This window comes from Lontra canadensis, unplaced genomic scaffold (assembly GCF_010015895.1).
Source record: "Lontra canadensis isolate GAN:19392208 unplaced genomic scaffold, GSC_riverotter_1.0 scaffold171, whole genome shotgun sequence".
Classification (NCBI taxonomy): domain Eukaryota; kingdom Metazoa; phylum Chordata; class Mammalia; order Carnivora; family Mustelidae; genus Lontra; species Lontra canadensis.
This window is the reverse complement of record NW_022631165.1, coordinates 526,020-545,072: the sequence shown is the minus strand read 5'-3', so window position 1 is coordinate 545,072 and position 19,053 is coordinate 526,020. Positions and strand designations below refer to the sequence as shown.

General features: G+C 65.3%; 3 protein-coding genes and 1 non-coding gene across 9 annotated transcripts; 2 read left to right on the top strand and 2 right to left on the bottom strand.

The window, feature by feature from the left end:
* Positions 1 to 508: 508 nt before the first annotated feature.
* On the bottom strand, positions 509 to 5,439 carry MCRIP2 (MAPK regulated corepressor interacting protein 2). 6 transcript variants are annotated; one of them, XM_032845966.1, is made up of 6 exons: positions 5,270 to 5,428; positions 5,053 to 5,170; positions 2,194 to 2,329; positions 1,206 to 1,374; positions 870 to 971; positions 509 to 639 (listed from the first exon to the last, which is right to left on the bottom strand). In XM_032845966.1, the coding sequence occupies exons 1-6, from the start codon at positions 5,319 to 5,321 to the stop codon at positions 569 to 571; spliced, it is 648 nt and encodes a 215-aa protein (XP_032701857.1). In that variant the 5' UTR covers positions 5,322 to 5,428; the 3' UTR covers positions 509 to 568. The 6 variants fall into 6 exon arrangements, with proteins under 6 accessions (XP_032701857.1, XP_032701860.1, XP_032701861.1 ...); XM_032845968.1 differs by having other exon boundaries at positions 513 to 639; positions 905 to 971; positions 5,270 to 5,432; XM_032845969.1 differs by lacking the exon at positions 870 to 971 and having other exon boundaries at positions 5,270 to 5,439.
* Positions 5,440 to 11,268: 5,829 nt separating this feature from the next.
* On the top strand, positions 11,269 to 11,339 carry TRNAG-CCC. Its single transcript has one exon. It is a non-coding gene; the product is annotated as a tRNA-Gly (tRNA).
* A 363-nt stretch (positions 11,340 to 11,702) lies between these two features.
* On the top strand, positions 11,703 to 13,356 carry METTL26 (methyltransferase like 26). Its single transcript, XM_032845973.1, has 6 exons — positions 11,703 to 11,971; positions 12,090 to 12,252; positions 12,434 to 12,493; positions 12,865 to 12,932; positions 13,037 to 13,115; positions 13,193 to 13,356. The coding sequence occupies exons 1-6, from the start codon at positions 11,775 to 11,777 to the stop codon at positions 13,238 to 13,240; spliced, it is 615 nt and encodes a 204-aa protein (XP_032701864.1). The 5' UTR covers positions 11,703 to 11,774; the 3' UTR covers positions 13,241 to 13,356.
* A 506-nt stretch (positions 13,357 to 13,862) lies between these two features.
* Positions 13,863 to 17,373, bottom strand: WFIKKN1 (WAP, follistatin/kazal, immunoglobulin, kunitz and netrin domain containing 1). The gene is made up of 2 exons (XM_032845934.1): positions 16,030 to 17,373; positions 13,863 to 15,364 (listed from the first exon to the last, which is right to left on the bottom strand). Exons 1-2 carry the CDS (start codon positions 16,198 to 16,200, stop codon positions 13,874 to 13,876), a joined length of 1,662 nt encoding a protein of 553 aa, XP_032701825.1. The 5' UTR covers positions 16,201 to 17,373; the 3' UTR covers positions 13,863 to 13,873.
* Between the last annotated feature and the right edge of the window lie 1,680 nt (positions 17,374 to 19,053).

The window sequence follows — 19,053 nt, the reverse complement described above, 5'->3', positions numbered from 1 at the left end:
GTGCTAATGACTGTGGATCGTGAGATGGGGCTCAAGCCCCGGCTGACAGGGAGAAAGCTGGGTCGTGCTGGGTAAGGTCCAGCGACACCCAAGAAAAGATGAGCTGGCTCAGGGCCCCAGCACCTGTCAGGACACAGGAGGGCCAGAATTGGGCAGAGCTGCAGCTGTGGGGCCAAGGAAAGGTTAGGCTGGACTTAGTATGTGAGGACCCTGACCCCATCCCCACACCAAATAAAGACCACTCAAAAAGGGCAGTTTCTCAGATTTATTAGCCTGGAACTCCTCCCTGCCAGCCCCAGGGGCTGGACCCTGGGCACAGTGAGCAGGAATGAGGTCAGACAGATTCAGCTCCTGGCCCCTGGCAGCACAGGACAGCTGGTCCAAGGGGTCACCAGGTGCAAAAGTCCAAATGCTGGCACTTCAGGTGTGGACGGCTCCTGGCCAGACTCAGGGTGAGGGACGGCCTGCCACAGTGGCTACACAGGACTCCGACGTCCTCTGCTGGCGGGGGGGCGAGGTCCACCACAGGGCAGAGCCAGGCCCTGCACGGACACTCCTTCCAAGGCAGCTAGGAGCAGTTCGTGATTCTGGCCAGGAACTGCTGCGCCCACCACTCGTCCAGGTCAATGGGCACGAAGTCTGTGGGCAGAGCAGAAGGCTGGGCAGTGAAGCTGCCTCCTGGATCAGTCAGTGTCTCTCCCTCAGAACTGACCACAAGCCCCTCCCCCACACCCAAATGCAGCAAGCACTAGGAAGAAGCAGGTCAAGTTCAAGTGCCCTCCCCAATCCCCTAGGGCTCGAACCCAGCAGGGCCCAGGTCAGGGTTGGAGGGAGTGGAGGGGACTCCCTGAGAGCAGGGGAGGGCTCACTCTGCAGCCGGGGGTTGGGGGTCTTCTCCACGTACTGCACAGGCCTAGGCCCACTAGCGCCAGCTGGGCCACTGCCCAGCTGCTGCTCCACTTGCTGCCAAGCTGTGGGGAGAGAACAGTCAGGCTGAGCCAGGCCCCTGGCATCCTGTCTCCCACCCAGGGCTCGGTGGCCGCCCTGGACCCCAGCCAAGAATGGGAATGGGGAGCCCACCAGACAGTCACAGGAAGGACAGGGAGACCGTCTAGGAAGAGCCCGGCCCTCTAGGTACTTTAAATCAGGTCATAGTGGGGAGGAGGAACAGGGACCCAGGCCTCACCCTCCGGCCTTGACACTACCTTCAGAAACAAACCGGACGTTTTCCTCATGGGCCAGTGTATAGGTCTCTTGGGTTCCCTCAAGGGATGGAGATGTGGCAGGGGGCCGCCGGCCATTCACCCGATTGAACACAAGCCTTGGCCCTGGACTGTGGAGGGGGGAGGAGACGGTCAGCAACTGTCCCAAGCCCTAAGGTAACACCTGGCAAAGCTCCAGGAGCAGCAGCAGGCCACACCCACCACCCCCAGGCCAGGCCCAGCCTGCGCACTTCCTTGACCTTCAGGGTAGCTCTGTGCTGCCGTGGGGGCGGGGGAGGCCTCTCTCCTGCAGGCCCAAGCTCCCAGCAGCTCGAGTCACACCTGCAGTCCCCAGTCCTGTGTCCCAGACCCCCAGCAGGGCTCCGTGCTCAAGGCACACAGGCACTCCTCCAGGGGTCTCTCGGGTACCCCTACTGCCACCTGCATCCCACCTCCCCAGGACCAGCCGGGTCTCCAGCAACCCATGTTTGGACCTAAGCTACAACCACATCACTCTAACCCAGCCACAACTGGCCAGGCGCAATTCTCGGCCATCTTCTCCCCCCACAGAAGCTTCTCCATCTCACCACTGTCCCGTGTGGGAGAAAGGACCCAAACAAGAAACAGCCCATCTTGGCCCTTCCCTCTTCCTGGCTGTCCCAGGCTCCGTGGGGATGAGCCCTAAGTGATGTTCTGGCCAAAGAGCACTGAGTGGAGAAGTTGTTACTTCAACCCCAGCCCAGCTCTGCAGGTCCCAGACAGGCAACTCTCTTGCCCACGGGGGTGGGGAGGCTGGGTGAGGAGATGGCCCCCAGGCGCTGGAGCTCAGCCTGGTGGGCATGGGATATCCAGGGAGCCACTGGGCCTGTCCCGCTCAGTGATCAGCGGGGCCCAGGGCAGTGATGGGCTGCCCTTGCTGGCGGCAGCTGGCCTAGCCCTGCACACACAAAGCCCAGAATGGGGCTGTGGAGGGAGCGGGGCCCGCACCTACAGCAGGAGGTGGGAGCCGGGAGTCCTGGGCTGCACGTGCCACTCCGCCAGGCACTCGCGGTCCCGCCGGCCTGCTCTCCTTCCTGGGCTCAGGTGCCCCACCGCCGCTCGGGGGTCCTCCTTGGCTGAGAGGGGCACTAAAATAAAGAGGAGTGTCTTGAGGGGCACCGGTCCCACCAGCTCCAGGCCATCGAAGAAACTGTAGCGGGGGCAGGGCTCCTCCCAGGCCTGAGCTGCACCGACCAGAACCTATGAAGGTTTGTCCTCAACCTGGACAGCCCCTCACCTGCCACCCCCGCCCCCACAAGCCTGCAGACTCCAGGAAAGTGGAGGCTGGTCAGCGAAATAGGAAAACCGGAAAGGGAATTGCAGCCATGGGCTGTGGCCCCCAGGGACCAAAGCGGTGGCCTGCCCAGGGCTGAGCACAGTGCTAGTAGGCAGGCACCCACCTGACCACCCCCAACCCCACTGGGAGTTTGTTACATAGGGTGCCGCACAGGCCTTCCGGGGGAAAGGGCGCTGGTGCGCGTGCACTTGCTGTGCACGTGTTGTGCACGCTCCTGAGGGCTGTGCCTGCTCCTGAGGATGCCGCCCCATAGGCCGGCCCTGGTGTCCCCGCTCAACCCACACAGTCCTCTCCAGTCCTCGCAGTCCTCTCCAACCCCACTTCCAGCCCTGGGCACTGGCTTCCAGAGGGAAGTGACCCACCCAAATTCACACCCTGCAAATGGGCACTAGTTCCAGAACATAACCACACAGCTGCCTGACCTCAAAGCCCACAACTCAGTAACCCAGGCCACCTCCGTGACCTCCTCGCGTGACCTTCTGGGGGCGGTCACCGGGTGCCCCCTTATCGTCTTCCCACCCACGGATATCACCTTTCCTGTCCTCTGCTGTCTGTCTCACAATGGGAGCGAGAGCTGCCCAGAGGCACTGCCCCATGGAGGGCCGGAACCCCAGCCCGAAGAATCAGGCCAGCCGTTCTGAGCGCCAGCCACGCGCCAGACACCCCAGGCATGCAGGATGCGGCCGTGGCCCAGACACCCCCTGTTTCGTGGGCAAGGCAGGGTGAGGGATGCTGGATAATAAAAAGGCACTACAGAGGAAAAAAACAGGGAAGGACGGACAGAAAGGCAGGTGGAGCTCTTTCGGAGGCAGCCCCCTGAGAAGGTTCAGGAGCGGGCCCCGGGAGGGCTCATGGCAGCACTGCCTCCCAGCAGGGTCATTTCGAGGCCACAGGGACTGGGAAGGGGCAGCTCTGGAAGAGGGAGTGACCTCGGGGGTAAGGGGGCCAGCCTGCCACCCCGGGGCACGCAGCAGGACCCCCAACCCTATGCCGCGCAGGGCTGAGGCAGGCCGAGTATTGCACTCCCTCTGGCCGGGCTAGTCAGCACCCTCCTGACCCAGCAGGCTGGGATGTGCCCAACTGGCTGAGGGCCAGCTAAGGGCGAAGGTGAAGCCTGGGGTATGGTAAGGACTCTATGCCATCTTTCCCAACTCCCTCCACACCACTCCCCGACCCTACCATGGGTGCACCCTGATTTCATCTGCAATGGGACTGTGTAGAGGGAGGTGACGCGCTTCTCCAGGGGAGAGGGTCCCGGTGCCCGGCACCACTGGGCCCCCAGGTCCTCTGCCTGGGTGACCAGTCGCAGCTATACACGTACACCTTGTTTATTCCTCTGGGCAGTAGGGCGGCTGTGAGGACCAAAGCTGAGGTCACAGGGCGATATTCTAACACAGCCTGGGTCCCAGGAAGGCCCTCAAGGCCCTGCTTGCTCACCGGTCTCCCCAGGACACATCGGTGGTTAGCCCAGAATGTTTTCATCACTAGGAAGCAGCCTCAAAATGTCAACGTGCCCCCAGCAGAAGCCCCCTTCCCCCCGCAGGGAAGGGCCTCAGACCAGAAACACCCCCACAGGTTCCCCCCTCCTGCCAGGCCCCCATCACCTGTGCCCTCAGAGCTGCCTCGGGGGGCCCTGAGTCAACCACCCTGTTTCTCTGCGGTGCCTACCCACGGCCTAGCCCAGGAAACCTCAGGCCTTTGTGGGCTTGGAAGAAAGCCCTGGGACCAGAAAACGCACAGAATAAATGAAACCCAAGGTCCAGAGCTGACACAAAAAAGTGAAGAGCTCTGGGGCATGGGGGGAATCTGACCTCCTGGTCAAGGTCATGTGGACGCCAAATGGGCCAGGACGCAGATTCCTGTGGGGCAGGCGGTGGGCACTGGCGGAAAAGCTGGTCAGAAAAGGCAGGAACTGCAGGTTCCGGCAAGGCCTGAGCATCTGTGGGAGGCCTCCAGTCCCCAGCCAGGGTGTCTGGGGTGAAGGGCAACGGAGAGCAGGGGCCTGGTAGGGCCACAGGGAACCCCGTGCACTTTCTCCCCCAGCCCGCTCTGCAAGGACGGGGCTGGCAGCCTCCCGCCGGGCCGGAGCCAGGAGGCCTCGAGGGCCCGCACCCTAGGATATTTTGTTCCCGCCTTCCTGGGCAGCTCGCCTCAAACCTTGGCCTCGCCGCCCAAGGTCGCCCGGGGCATCTGAGTCAGCCGCGTGGAGCTCCTGCGATCCCGGAGCTGGTCCGCTTCCTCCCCGCTCTGGCTCCGCCAAGGTCCCACGGGGCCAGAGAGAGCGAGGGGTTCGTGTGCATCCGGCCCGGCCCCCTCCGACCCCGCCAGGTGCCAGGTGAGGCGGAGAGGCCGAAGCGCCGAGGGCGGAGGCGCGGAGGCCGGAGCCGCCCGCGCGGGCGGGGTCACACGCTCCGCCCCGCGCCCGCCCCGAGCATGCGGCCGGGTCTCCGCGAACCTTCCCCAAGGTCAACCTCCCGGTCCCGCGGTCGCCAGCGGCCGGCCCGCGCGTCTCACCTCGACAGGGGCCAGGGTCCCGGCGGCTGCGCGCGCGGGGGCGCTGGGGTCGGCGGCGCGGGCTGCCGGCATTTCAGGAGCTCGCCGAGCCGGCTCTCCACCTGCTGCTGCGAGGGACCTGCGGGCACCGGGCGCGTCAGCCGCCGCCGCGCCCGGGCCGTCACTGCGCGGACCCTCCCCCCGGTCCTGCCCGCCCCGCGCCCCGCGCCCCGCGCACCTGTGCGGCGCTGCGCGACCAGCTTGCTGGGCCCCTTGGTGATGGTGTACATGGTGCGGAGGGCCCGGCCGCCCGCGCGCTCCCCGGGACGCACGCCCTGCCCTGCCCTCCGCCCGGGCTCGCACTCGGCGGGGGCCCAGGGCGCGGCCCCTTTAACGGGCGGCCGGGAGCTGCGGGGAGGGGGCGGGCCGCTACACGCCCCCGGCCCTTAAAGGGCCCGCGCGTCCCGGCCGGCCTCGGGGCACGCGGCAGAGGCGGCGCTTCGGCCGGGGAGGCTGGTCGCGGCGCGCGGCCGCGGGCGCCCCACCCCACACGGCCCAAGGCCAAGGCAGAGGAAGCGTCCTGGGGCCTAGGACGGCCTTCCACCGCGGGAAGGCCAGGTGAGCCGCGGGGGCCGGGGCGGGGGCGGGGGTGCGGGCGGGGGGTCGTGGACAGGCGCTAGGGGCGCTCTGTGCGGACCCTGGAAGCAAAGTTGTGCCCACTCGGTGGGGAGCTCCAGCCAAGGTGCCTGGGTGGGCCCGGGCCAGCGTGAGGGTCATTCTTGGCCTGGGCTTTGGGACTGAGGGCCAGAGACCAGAAATGGGTTTGGGCAGAACTTGCCTCCCTGGGAATCTCCTTTCCATCCCGCGGGACAGAAATAGTGGGTGCACTCTGGTCCCTGACGAGCCTCCCTTGCCAAGGCGCACCCCCAGCTCCAGGGACGGGAGGCCCCATTCAGTCTAGGAGCAGCGTGGGGGTGGGATCTTGCGGAGAGAGAAGATGGGCGTGTGAGGATGCCTGGTTTGCCTGTTTCATCCCCATTGGAGGGGAGCAGTTACCTCCCTGACCCGCATGACCCAGGCGGCCTGCCTGGAATGACCCCCAGGGTTCCTTCCTGAGAATTACACAGAAGTGCCCCTTTCTCCCAGCTGCCTGGCTGCTCAGGGCTAGGGGAGAGGAAGCTGCCCACTCTGGGGTCTGTGGGCCTCACCACCTGGAGGGCTCCACATGAGGCTCCCCTGTCCTCCCTGTGGCTGAGTTCAGCCCTTAGCATCCCCCCCAGCGGAGAAAAGGCTCTGCAGAGTTGTCTTGGAATCTGCCCCGAGGCGTGTATGGAGGCGGCAGGGCTCACACGCTGCTCCACAAATATTTGAGGATGCCCAGTCCAGCAGGCACCGGGGCCTTGTCGGGGAGCTGCCGCCCCAAGAGGCAATAGGACTTAGCAGGGCCATGAGGTTTCCTCAAGCGTCCCCCACACCTCACTTTGGGAGCAGACCTGAAGCCTCTCCACCCAGGCAGAGGGCACAATGTTGAGAGGGGTGGGGGGCAGCACCTGTTGGGGTGTGTGGGGGAGTGACAGCAGGAGGAACTCCCTCCCCACCTGCTCTGTGCAGTGTCCCTTCCCAGCTGTGCCCCCCCCCCCCGCCGTTGTGGCTGCTGGGGGGGGGCCGGCCCGCCCCGGGGGCCCCGGGGGAGCGTTGGGCCCCCCCCCCCCCCCGCCCTTTCTCCTCCGCAGGCTGAGCTGGGCTGGGTCAGGCCTGTGATCCTCAGAGGGGAGACACGGACCCCCCCCTGCCCCCCGCATGAGCATGCCCCTCCCTCCCAAGGCAAGTGGGTCCTTGCCCAGCCCCCTACCGTGGACCCCTGCAGTGTCTGTCCCTTGTCCCGCCCCCCCCCCCCAAGCAGAGTCAAGGCCAGCATGGTCCCACACACCACCGGTGCTGCCTTGCCCGGCCTTGAGCACACTGCTCACTCACATGCTGGGGAGACAGCACACGGTGGGGGGGGGGGCTGTGTTCCTGACACAGGAAGCGAGGCCCTGGTGTGGGGAGCATGGGCCCCCAAGTGGACCCAGACGCTCAAAGTCCCTCTTCGGGCACACTCCTCAGGCCTGCACCGACAAGGCCCCCTCCTCCTGATGGGCAGACAGGCCTGGCATTTGCTTAAGCCATCTGAAAACCAAGGCTTGGAAGCCCTGACCGCCAAGCCCTGCCCACAGGCCTTGTTTGAGGTCAAAGATTGGGTCCAGAAACCTCAAAGCTCTGGGGAGAAGAGCTGAGCAGAAACGATCCTGACAGGTGAGAGGGGAGAAGGTGCAGGGGCAGCAGGGAGGGGCGGGGGGGTGAGGGAGAGCCCAGTGGTCCCCCAGGTAGATGAAGGAGGAGGAAGGCCAGGTGGTGGGGGGCAGGCAGTGAAGCTCTCTGTACCTATTGGGGGGCTGGTCTCCGCCAGAGGGGCCTTGCCAGCCTCACTGCTCCAGGGCACGCAGTGCGGGGGGGGGGGGGGGGGGGGGGGGGGGGGGGGGATGGGACCTGGGGACCTGGGGAGCTCAGAGTTCTGGTCCCAGCCTCACTGACCTTGCCTGGAAGGCGGGTTGGCTGGGAGGCCTCTGCAGGGAGGGGCGGTCACCTTCCCCGTGGTTAGGGAGGTTGGGAACCTGTCCCCAAACCAGTGGTGCGGGACGAAGGGGCCTCATCCATTCACAGATAAAAGTGGCTATCAGGGTAAGACAAGGCCTTCACCTCACAGATCCCACTCGTGGTAAGAAAAGCAAATAGTAGTTTTCTTTCAAAGATTCTAAATACAATACTAAAACTTTATCTGAAAGAGAAGGAGGTTTTCAGTCATTCTCAGAAACTTTCTCCATCGGAAACCTCCGCCCTCTCCAACGCAGAGTGGACGATGGGCAGCCCCCCCCTGGAAAGGCACTGTGGGCGCTCCTGTGTCCACTGCCCAGTGTTGGGGATTGCTTGGCCATTCCCAGACCTAAGTGCAGGGGGTTGAGTGGTGTCCCCCAAAAGCTACGTCTCCTGGGAACCTCAGAATGTGACCTTATTTGGAATAAAGGTCTTTGCAGATAGAAGTTCGGCAAGGTTTGGAGATAAGGCCATCCTGGATCGGGATGGGCCCTAAATCCAGTCACGTGTCTCTGTGGGAGGAAGGAGAGGAGCGTGTAGACACCAGGGAGAGATTAGGTGAAGGTGGGGGGAGAGTGGCCGCAGCCCCCGGCAGCTGGAAACGGTGAGAAACCATCTTCCCGGAGGGCCTCTGGAGGGGCAGACCGTCTTTATCTCGGACTTCTGGCCTCCAGAAGGATGGGAGGATAAACATCTGTTGTTTGAAGCCTCGGAGTTGGGGGTCATTTGTTACAGCCGCTCTAGGAAGCCCATGTATCAGGGCAAGTGGTGGTGTCTGAGGGGATGGGAAGGGACGTGCCCAGGGCCTGGCGAAGGGCTGGGGAGGAAGCCTGCACCCCCATCAGGGCCTCCTGTCTATCTGCTCGTGGCTTTCTACGCAATAGAGATTGCATCGTGCAAGTAAATGCTCACCGCGAAAGGTGGCCTGTGCTGGCGTCACACAGCGGGTGGTAAGCTCAAGAGGGCTGCCCAGGAGCTGGACTCTGCCTCAGGAGACAAAATCCTAGGAGGCCCCACCAGGCATAGGCCATGGAACAGGGACAGACACGTCCAGGGGTCCGCTGTTCAGCATTCACTGCGGGCCCGGGACTCGCCCGGAGTCTGACACATAACCATGACTTTCCAGAAAATGTGTGTTCAAATGGGTATACACAGGCATTCACACGTGTGTGCACATACACACACTGCAGCATAGGCCACGGAGTACAAGGGGGTATCTCACACAGCGTCCATCCCAGGGGGACAAATGTGGCAGGTGCAAAGGCAGCATAGAAATGATTACATTTCCTTAACTACGTGCAGTTCATTGACAAGTCCTTGAAGCAGGCAGTGACCTTCCTCTAGGGCCCCAACTGCCCGCGATGTTGACACTTTGCTAAGGACAAAAGGCAGTCCTAGCTGAACCACCCTCCCCGCTGCCAGGATCCCGTAAGTCTACTTTAACATTTAAAAATTCCTTTGGAAACTCCCTTTAGTCTGTGGCCCTACCACCTTGAAACCCCGTCATCTTGTCTCATCTCGGAAGCTAAGCGGGGTCGGGCCTGGTTAGTACTTGGATAGAAACTCCCTTTATCTCTACCCCTGAGATACATGCTGGCAATCATCCCCCAAGCATGTGGCCCACTGCGACACACACCTGAAGAGTCTCATGACTCAGGTTTTATTAGACGGTAATAAATGACCCTTTCCTGACAAGAGCTAGCCCCCCTCAAGGTCCTGGAAAGCTTGCTTTCATATGCTCTCCGTAACCCCCTTCCAACACGAAAGTATGTAATAGGGGGCTCAGTGGGTTAAGTCTCTGTCTTCAGCTCAGGTCATGACCCTGGGGTCCTGGGATGGAGCCCTGCATCAGGCCTGCCTGGCGGGGAGCCTGCTTCTCCCTCCTTCTGCCTGCTATTCCCCCCGACTTGTGCTCTCTCTCTCCGTCTGCCAAATAAAGCTTAAAAAAAAAAAAGTATACAGTGGGCCCGCCACTCATCATGACCCCGGTGCGGATCTTTTTGCCCATGGGTCCCCCGTTCCTATGCTTTAATAAAACATTTTTGCACCAAAGATGTCTCAGGATTCTTTCTCGGCTGTTGGCTTCAAACCCTAACGTCTTTCCTACGTCAGATAGCAACCTAAGGTCAAGTGCTGTTAAATGGAAGACACGGCTGGCATTCGGGCTGCTTCTGAAGCTGGGCCATATGACCTGGAGGAAGGAGGGAGACTGGTCAGTCTGGTTTCTTGCCTCTTACAGAACACCTGGTGTAAAGGAAAATGCCAAAGTGTCCTACAGTTCAACTCAATTCTGACCTAGCTGCGGGGCATGAGTGCAGGCCCCCTCCCCAGGCTGCCAGCCGGGCCCCACGAGACCGCCCCCACGTCCAGGCTGTCACCAGCTGTAAGTCAGGGTTCCAGACCCCCTTGTCCAGCCATAATTTGCTAGAACGGCTCACAGAACTCAGGGAAACACCTCACTCCCGGTTACTGGTTCATCCTCAAGGACAGGCCTGGGGAACAGCCAAAGGAAGACACCCACAGGGCGGGCGGGTGTGTGGAAGGAGCACGGAGCTTCCAGGCCCTGCCCCCTGCCCGGGGGCCACCCGTCCCCTGCCGGCACCCCCGTGTGCCCGGAGGCTCCCGCACCCCTTCATTTCGGGTTCTTAGGGGGGCTCGGGGCTGATGGGCTCGTCGCTCGTGGGTGATGGGCCCGGTCTCCAGCCTTCTAATCACACGTCGGGGCCCTCGGCCACCAGCCCCCAAGATGCTCGAGTCCCCTGGGTGGTGTGAAGCCGGGTGAGGCGCACCGGGGCTGGTCAGGGGCCCCCGCAGCTGCTCCTCTCGGCCCACCATGAAAGGGGACAGAACGCCCGGCGCAGCCGACAAACCGGGCGGCGGAGGCCCTGGGCTGGGAGCTGGATCATCGAGGGAAGGAAGGGTGGTCGCGAGCAGGATGCCCTTGGGCTGCCGGCCCGAGTGACCCCCCCCGCCCCGAGGGCCTGTCCAGCCCCGACGGCGCGACACCACTCCCCACCCTGGGCGGCGAGCCCGCGCTCCCCGCCGGACCGACCCACAGCCCGGCCCCTCCGCGACAACTCCAGGCTAAAGCCGGGGTTGGGGTCACCTCCCGATCCCTGGCCGGAGGGACGTTGGGGTGGGGGTCGCTCTCGTGCAAACCCGCGCTGCCACGGAGAGAAGCGGGCCCGCTGCGGACGCGGCCCGGGAAAGCAGCCGGGGAAGCGCGCCGGGACCGCACTGGGAAGGCTCCGGCTGGATTCGGGGGTCACCCACCCCCTCACGGCGTCCGCGCCCCCGGGGCGGGCGCTGGTCGTCTCGGCGACACGGGAAAGCCCTGAGCGGCGCCGCCGTCAATCGCGGCCCCCGCCTGCGTCCCTCAGTCCCGCTCCGTTCGCTCTCGCGCTGCGGGGAGAACGAAGCGACACCGGAGCCTCCCGCGGCCCACTTCACGCTGACCCCTCGGTCCGGGCGCTCGCACCACAGCGCGCCTGCGGGCTGGGAGGCGCCAGGACCGGCCTCTCCCCTGCGCGTGCGCCGTTCTGCTCTGCGCGCAGACGCTGCGTCACAATCCCTTAAAGCTCGCGGACGTTTTCCGCATCAGCCGCGCCGCTGGTGTAGTGGTATCATGCAAGATTCCCATTCTTGCGACCCGGGTTCGATTCCCGGGCGGCGCAGTTCTGTCTTTTCATTTTCTTCCCCCACTCGCTAACGACAGTGCTTCCGACAGGAAAGAAAACCGGAAACGAGGGAACACCCGCTCCGGAGCAACCCCGACGAGGCAATTTCAGAGAACTCTAGAGTGACAAGTGCTAGGAAAATGCCGGAGCGGCCGTGGGCCCCTGGGTACTGAGTTGCCGGTCATCTGTAAGCCGGCGACACCCAACTCAAGCGACAGGTGCCCCCGCCGCGTTTGCCGTTCCCGGTGCGCCTCCTGCAGCTGCGGGCCCTTTAAAGTCCCAGCCGATCTCGCGAAGCCGGACTACCACTCCCGGCGGGCCGCGCGGCGCCGGACTACAACTCCCGGCGGGCCGCGCGGCGCCGGGCTACGGCGCCCGGTGGGTCTGGCGGCTGCGGACTGCGGCTACCGGCGGGCCGGCTGAGCTGCTGCGATGCTGGTGGCGGCGGCGGCCGAGCGGAACAAGGAGCCCATCCTGCGCGTGCTGCGGCAGTACATGGACCCGGCCCAGCGCGGCGTCCGCGTGCTCGAGGTGGCCTCGGGCTCGGGCCAGCACACGGCTCACTTCGCGCGGGCCTTCCCCCACGCCGAGTGGCAGCCGTCCGACGTGGACCAGCGCTGCCTGGACAGGTGCGGCGGGGCGCGGGGAAGGCGGGATCCCGGCCGCTGAGGGGGCGGAGCGGGGGCCGGCGGAGCGGGGCCCGTCCCGCTGCCCGGCTCCCCGCGACCGTGCGCTGCCCTCCTACAGCATCTCGGCCACCACGCAGGCGCAGGGGCTGTCGAACGTGAAGGCCCCGCTGTACCTGGACGTCACCTGGGACTGGGAGCACTGGGGCGGGATCCTGCCGCAGTCGCTGGACCTGCTGCTGTGCATCAACATGATCCACATCAGCCCCCTGAGCTGCACCGAGGTCTGTGGGCGCGCGGGCGAGCCACCCACCGGCGCCGCGGGGCTCCCCTCTCGGTGCGGGGCGGCGCGGGGCGGCAGGTCTGCCCCACAGCCCAGCGGGGGCACTGGGGCCTCTAGCTGCGGGCTCCTGCGGGGCCGGGCCGAGAAAGACCCTCACTAACCCCCGCATCCTCACTCCCCAGGGGCTCTTCAGAGCAGCCGGACACCTGCTCAAACCCAAGGCGCTGCTCATCACCTATGGGGTGAGTGCTTCCGTCTGGGGCCACGGGCCTCCCCTGGCAGGGCGGCCCTGTTCCCAGCCAGTGCCGGCTGTGTCCTACTTTCCGCACTCCCTTCTCCTGCCTTGTCCCCTAACAACCCACCATCATTAAACGGCACCCACAGCCTTCCTTCTTGAACACGCTCCCGGTCACCTGCCAGTCTCCCTGCAACCCCACCCCCACCCCCGCCTGGCTCACCAGCTGGTCCTCAGCTGTCCCCCATCTTGGGGGCAGGGAGGGGTGCGTCCTTTTCATTCTCTGGGTGCCAGCGTGCAAGATTGCCTGTGCGTCGACGGAGGCATGGCTGACCCTGTCTGTGGGTGGCGGGCAGAGCCGTGTCCCCCTCTCCGCAGCCTTATGCCATCAATGGGAAGATCACTCCGCAGAGTAACGTGGATTTTGATCTAACTCTTAGATGCAGGTCAGAGCTGGATCGGGAGAGGGAGGCTGGCTGGGGGGACAGGGGGGCTGGGCGACCACCCCAGCCACAACTCTACCTTCTAGTCCACTTCCTCCTCACTGCAGGAACCCTGAGTGGGGGCTGCGGGACACAGCCCTCCTGGAGGACCTGGGCCAAGCCAGTGGCCTGCTGCTGGAGAGGATGGTACGTGGGAAGGGCTGGGGACACAGGGGACTTCCCTGGGGACCAGGTCAGCGCTCCAGCCAACCCCTCTCCCCTAGGTGGACATGCCGGCCAACAACAAGTGCCTGATATTCCGGAAAGAGTAATTCTCTCTTGCTCTCGCATGTTTGTGTCTCCACCAAGACCCCTTCTGGACCAAACCCAGATGCCAGCCCCTGCCTCCCAGGGCTGGGCCATGAGGACTGGCCTTGCCCACTCAGGGGGCTCTTGGCTGATGGCCACAGGGCTGCTTAGAACCTGGGAATAAAGTGTTTTCTGCTGCTCACTGCTGGTGTCACCCAGGCCTCGTGGGACCACTCCTGGTGGCGCTCAGTGGGTGGGCGGTGTCTTCAAGGGGTCTGCACTAGTGACAGAAGGGTCTGGCCTGTGGGGTCAAGGCTTGGGGGCCCCTGGACTGCGCTGCTCTGCTGAGGGCACAGGGGAGGGAGGGAGAACTCGGGCCCTGTGGGTTGAGCTGGCTGCTGAGTTTCCCCGTGACAGGAGCAGGTGCCCATCTCCGGCTGGTCACAGCTCGTGCCCCTGCAGGGAAATGGGAGGCTGCAAGGAGCGAGCTTGCAGCGCAGCCCACACTCCAGTGGGGGTAGCGGGATACCAGCTAAGGGTCCCCCGAGGAGGTCCAGCTCCTGTAATCCACAAGCTCTGGGGGAACGCTGGCTTTTATTCCATGGGGCAGGAAGGCAGGGTGGGCAGACCGGGGTGGGGGGGCAGTGCGGTTGGGGTCAGTCCTGGAAGCGGTTCAGCAGCTCGCAGGCATTCTTCTCCAGCAGCTCCGAGATCTTCTTGACGCGCTTCTCGCTTGCAGCCCTGACGTAGCTGCCGGCGTCCAGCACGGCCACGCCGTCTCGCACCTCCCCCATGATGACCAGCGGGCTGTCGCCAGCCGTCACGTTGGGGCAGGGGCAGGCCCAGTCCATGCCGCTCAGCGTCACTTCCAGGTACCTGGTGCCCAGGAACCGGAGGCCCATCTTGTCGTCCTTGAGTACCTCGTCCAGGGCGACGCGGGCGATGCTGCCGCCCCCAGCCTCGGGCTCCTCCAGCAGCTCGGTGAGCCGCCCCACGATGGCAAAGTCGCTGCGGCACAGGCTCAGCGCCAGCTTGCTCCGCAGGCGGCAGGCCCGGCAGGGCGGCGTGCGTGGCACGGGGCAGGCGTCCTCGCAGCTGGCGCGGCTCTCGAAGTTGTTGTCGTTGCCCTCGCAGCCGCCATACAGGAAGGGGTGGCACTGCCGCAGCAGCGGGCTGTAGGCCCAGCGCGGCTCCCAGCCCTGGCAACGCCCCTGCACGGCTGGCAGCACGCACGCGTCGCCGGGGCCCTTGGCGCAGGCCTGCTGGCATGCCTCGTAGCTCTCGAAGCCCCGGCTGCCGCCCTCGCAGCTGCAGGCGGGGAAGGTCATGCAGCCCCCGCGCTGGGGGTCGAAGTGCCAGAGCACGAGGCCGGAGGGCGCGCTGCCGCAGGCCTGCGGGTCAGGCAGGCACTCGGCGGGGCCGGCGGGGGCACGCGCCCCGTCCCCGTCCCCGTCCCCAGCCGAGCCCCGCCGGAGCACAGACAGCGGGAAGTCGGCGCGCAGCAGGCCGGCGGCGTTGCGGGCGGTGCACGTGTAGAGGCCCGCGTCCTCCAAACGCGCGTTGTAAAGCACCAGCTGCCCGATGCTGGTGACCACCACGTTGCCGTACATCTGGTCCGGCCGCATGATCAGGGTCTCCCGCTGGTCGCTCTGCTTCTCCCAGGTCACGGCGGGCGGCGGGCGGCCGCCGACGTCGCAGTGCAGGCTGGCGGTGCCGCCCACGAACACGGCCTGCGGCGCGGGGCTGCTGTAGAGCGCGGGCGGCATGGGCGCGTGGCCGGGCGTGGGGCGGGCGGTGGGGTCGCGCGGCCCCGGGCTGGCGGGCGGCCAGCCGCGCATGCGCTTGCAGGGCACCACGTGCAGCCGCAGCCCGCGCCGGCAGGCCTCGGCGTCCATGTAGCAGCGGTTGTAGTAGGTGAGGCCGTCCGAGGCGCAGGTGAAGCTGGGCTCCCTCTCGCAGCGGTCGCGGCAGCGGCACGCCGGCTGCCCGTCCCATAGGTGGCAGGCGGAGCCCTGCTGAGGGCAGGGGAAGCCCTCGCACGAGGCGGGCGGCGGGGGCGCGGCCGGGCCGGCGGCGGGGAAGCGCGCAGCCACGCAGCTCTGCAGCCCGCACACGTTGGCGCAGCACTTCTCGTGGGGCGCACAGTCCTGGGGGGTGGGGAGCAGCTCAGCGGGCGCCCCCGCTCCGCCCGTCCACCGTGCAGGGGAGCTGAGCTGCCGCCGCCACTCCCCAGCCAGCCGCCCACCCCGCGGAAAGCTCGGCACGCGGCCGACGCGTCCTTCCCGTGCTCTGCACCCTCAGACTGTCCGCTGTGTCGCGTCATCGAAGCCCGCCGGATCCTCGGGTCCTCACCCCCCGGAGCGGGTGTCATGGCACCCAAGGAGACCAAGGCCCCGGGTGTTGGGGGGTGGGTGCGGCGGCACATGGACGACGTGTTCAAGGCCACTGCTGCAAGGGGGCGCTGCAGGGCAGATGTCCACGTGGGGCTCCCACCTTTCAACCTTGCTGGCCCTGAGAACAGCCGTTCCCAGGGTGGGGGTAGGCAGGTTTGGGGAGCGACACATGAAGGCAAAGACTGGGGGTGTTCCCTGGGACCCGCATATGCTGAACAGCCTAAAACCCCAGCTGCGGGACTATGGGGGGCCTGAGGAGGCAGCCGACTCCCAGGAATGGGGGCACAGGGCAGCTGCTGGGGTCTCCCTGCGGGCAAGGCCTGGGGTTCCCCTAGACTCATGAAGCCTCCGAGGTGCCCCGAGTCGCCCATGGTGTCCGACGCCCCTGCAGGGCTGCTGAGCACGGTGCCTGTGCTTACCTGGTCCCCGACGCACTCCCGCTCACAGGTGCTCTGGGCGTCCACCCACAGGCTGGGGCTGAGCTGGTTGGGGCACACGCCTAGATGGCTTCGGGGTCCCGGCGGCAGGCTGGCCCCCAGGGTCAGCCCGACCATGAGGAGCAGCAGTAGGAGTGGCCTCGGCGCCAGCATGGGGACCGCGGGCCAGGGGGTGGGGGATGTGACCACCAGTCCCTCCTCAGGCGCTGCCTAGCCTCCCGGATGAAGGCATCTACCTCTCTGGGCCTGTGGTTGCTGCCCCTGCCCTGGGGCCCTCGCCTGGTCCCCAGGGTTCTCCCCTTGGCCTCCAGGGTCCGAGCCCACAGCAGAGGCTTCGTCTCCCAGTGTGAGGGGCTGGGTAGGGGCTGGGTAGGTTCGCGGCCTCTCCCAGCTCCAAGTCTGTGTGTGTGGCGACGGCCCCTCCCCTGCCTGGCCCCTCTGTGGTCAGCACAGGGCAGGGGGTGGGGAGGGGAGGAGGGCTGGGGAGGGGCCGAGGCCCGGGAGCACGGAAGACACTGGCCACGAGGGTCACGGAGGGGCGGAGAAGGGCCAGAGAAGGGCCGGCTCAGTGGGGGAGGGGAAGGGAAGGGAGGGGAGGGGACTCTGTAATTGGAGCCCCTCCCCCCTCTAGGCCCTGGGCTGAGGATGGAAGGGCCAGGGGATCAAAGCTCCTCTCAGACCTTCCCAGTCCAGGTCAGAGGAGGGGGCTGGGCTGGCCAACCCCTGCTGGCTCCCCAACCTGCCCCAGCTGTTCCAGGGCCTGGATCTCCCCGAAAGCAGGTCCAGACCAGCCTGAGATTCATCATGTCCAGCAAGACAGAGGCCCAGGGGGTCTGTGTCGGCCCTGCAAGAAGCAGGCATTGTTCCCCTCAAGAAAAAAATCTCACAACCTTCTCCGGGATCCTTCTCAGGGTTACGACCTACCAACAGGTCTTGGGGTCACAATGAAACCCTTTCTGCTAGTGGGGAGGCCTCGGGTGACCCGCAGCTGATGAGGGAACTGAGGGTTAGGGGAGGCCGACACAAGGCAGGACTCTGCATTTCCAGAGCGGCACCCAGCATGGCTCCCGGTCCAGGCATGTCCCAAAGATGTGAAGTCCCAGGGTGCTCAGCAGGGAGGAAACCGCACTGGCCGGGACAGCCACCCGTCACACAGGCAGCAAACACCGGAGATGGCGCTGGTGGGACCAAGGACCTGTGGTTTACTCGGCCCGACTGAATTTCGGTAGCTGAAGCCCCACGCCACACAGCGCTGAGAGGCCAAGGTCATCTAAACAGCACCCTGGGCAAGCCCTGGGAGGAGCCCGCCCTGAGCCGGGGTGGGGATGGAAGCCCCCCTTGGCAGGGCAGGCAGGAGGTCTAAGGCAGCAGCAGGACTAAGCCCCGGGATCTGCCCTTCCACACCCTTCCCAGGGGCCTGGGGCCGGAGGAGCATCTGCTCTGCGACCAACACGTCCCAGGGTCCTGCATCTGACCTTCTGACCTGGGAAGCAGGGTAGTAAAAGCCGAGTGTGGTGAGAGTGGGACCAAGAGATGTCCCGGATACAGAGGACACATACCAAGGGGCCGGGGGCACGGTGGGTTCCAGATCCAGGACAGTCCCTCAGAGCTGCCCAGAGGCCTGGGCTCCGGAGTGTGGGCGGGGCGTGGGGGTGGAAAGGCTCCTTCAGAAGGGTTCCTCAGCCCTCAGCACCCACCATACCCCAAGGACTGAGCCTCGCACACCCCGTCAGCGGGCGGCTTTCCCACCCCAGGCCCAGGTCTGGGCCCGGGAGGCTGTGCTGAGTCTCGGCAGGCAGCAACCCCCAAGTCCTCTGTGCCCACCACCTTGTGGCAGCAGAACCAACTTCGCAATTAGGCCCCACCTCCACAATCCGGGGTGGGGGGGCTCGGGCATCCCAGGTGCCCCCTCCAGAGTGCAGAGGACTGCCTGTCTGGCTCCCCAAGAACTATGCAGCCTGGGCTTGCCTGCACAGCCCAGACTGGGAGCAGCCGGTGAGGCCAGGCCCCGGAGGCAGGGGTCCCCACGTCACCTCCACCAGCCACTTGGCCAGTTAAATCCAGGGGCGCTCACGGACAGAAAATGCAACCTACAGGCCGAGCTGAATTACATTTACTGTACAAAGAAAGGAAAACCGTCCAAAACGAGCCCAAGAATGGTGTGTCAGACAGCAGCAAAGGGTAGTGTTGATAAAGTGAACAAAGGACTGTCCACGTCCTCAAAACAAAGTCTGTGTGACTGGGTTCAAAGTCCAAAGAAAGGGGTGCCCCCCACACAGGCGAGACAGGATAGGTGTGGCCTCCCCTGCCTGACCCTGCTAAAGCCAGGCCTCATTGGGGACCCCCAGTGCACAGGCCACGGCCCCCATCCTGCCTCCCAGACACGCAGCACAGAAGAGTCCCAGAGCCCAGGGCGGGGCTGTGAGGACGAGGTAGAGCTGAGCACCAGTGTGACCGGTGGCCATGTCGCCAAGCGGGCAGCAGGAGGGAGCCAGGCCTCCTGCTCAGGGCTGGCTGGTGGGGTCTCCAGGAGCGGCTCGGGGTCCACTGCCGGGATCAGTCCTGGCAGCATCACGAAGAGATGTGTCAGACCGGTTTTAGTGACGTGTGACGCCAGGCAAGGAGCAACTGTGGGCTCACACCCAAGGCTGGCCGAGGGCAGCTGGCGAGAGCAGAGTCCGGGTGCCCCAGGGGACGAGCAGGCGGGTTGGTGTACACAAGCACAGCACCCCGCAGCCCCACTGTCTTCTGCGTCTTCTCCTCCAAGGGGACAGGAGTGTCACGGGAATGGGGGTGCAGAGCCCCACCCACCCCCTCTGAGAAACACCAGCAGTCCTACTGGGAAACCAAGCCCTCACCCAGCCCTGAGCCCGTCCACGACGCGCAGGACGGTGTCTAGGGGGGCTGGCGGGAGCCCAGGAAGCTGCAGCCATACCCAGCCAACCACTGGGGCCATAACCGCCACCAGCCATGCTGGGGTGCACCCCAGCCCCCATGCTCTCAAAG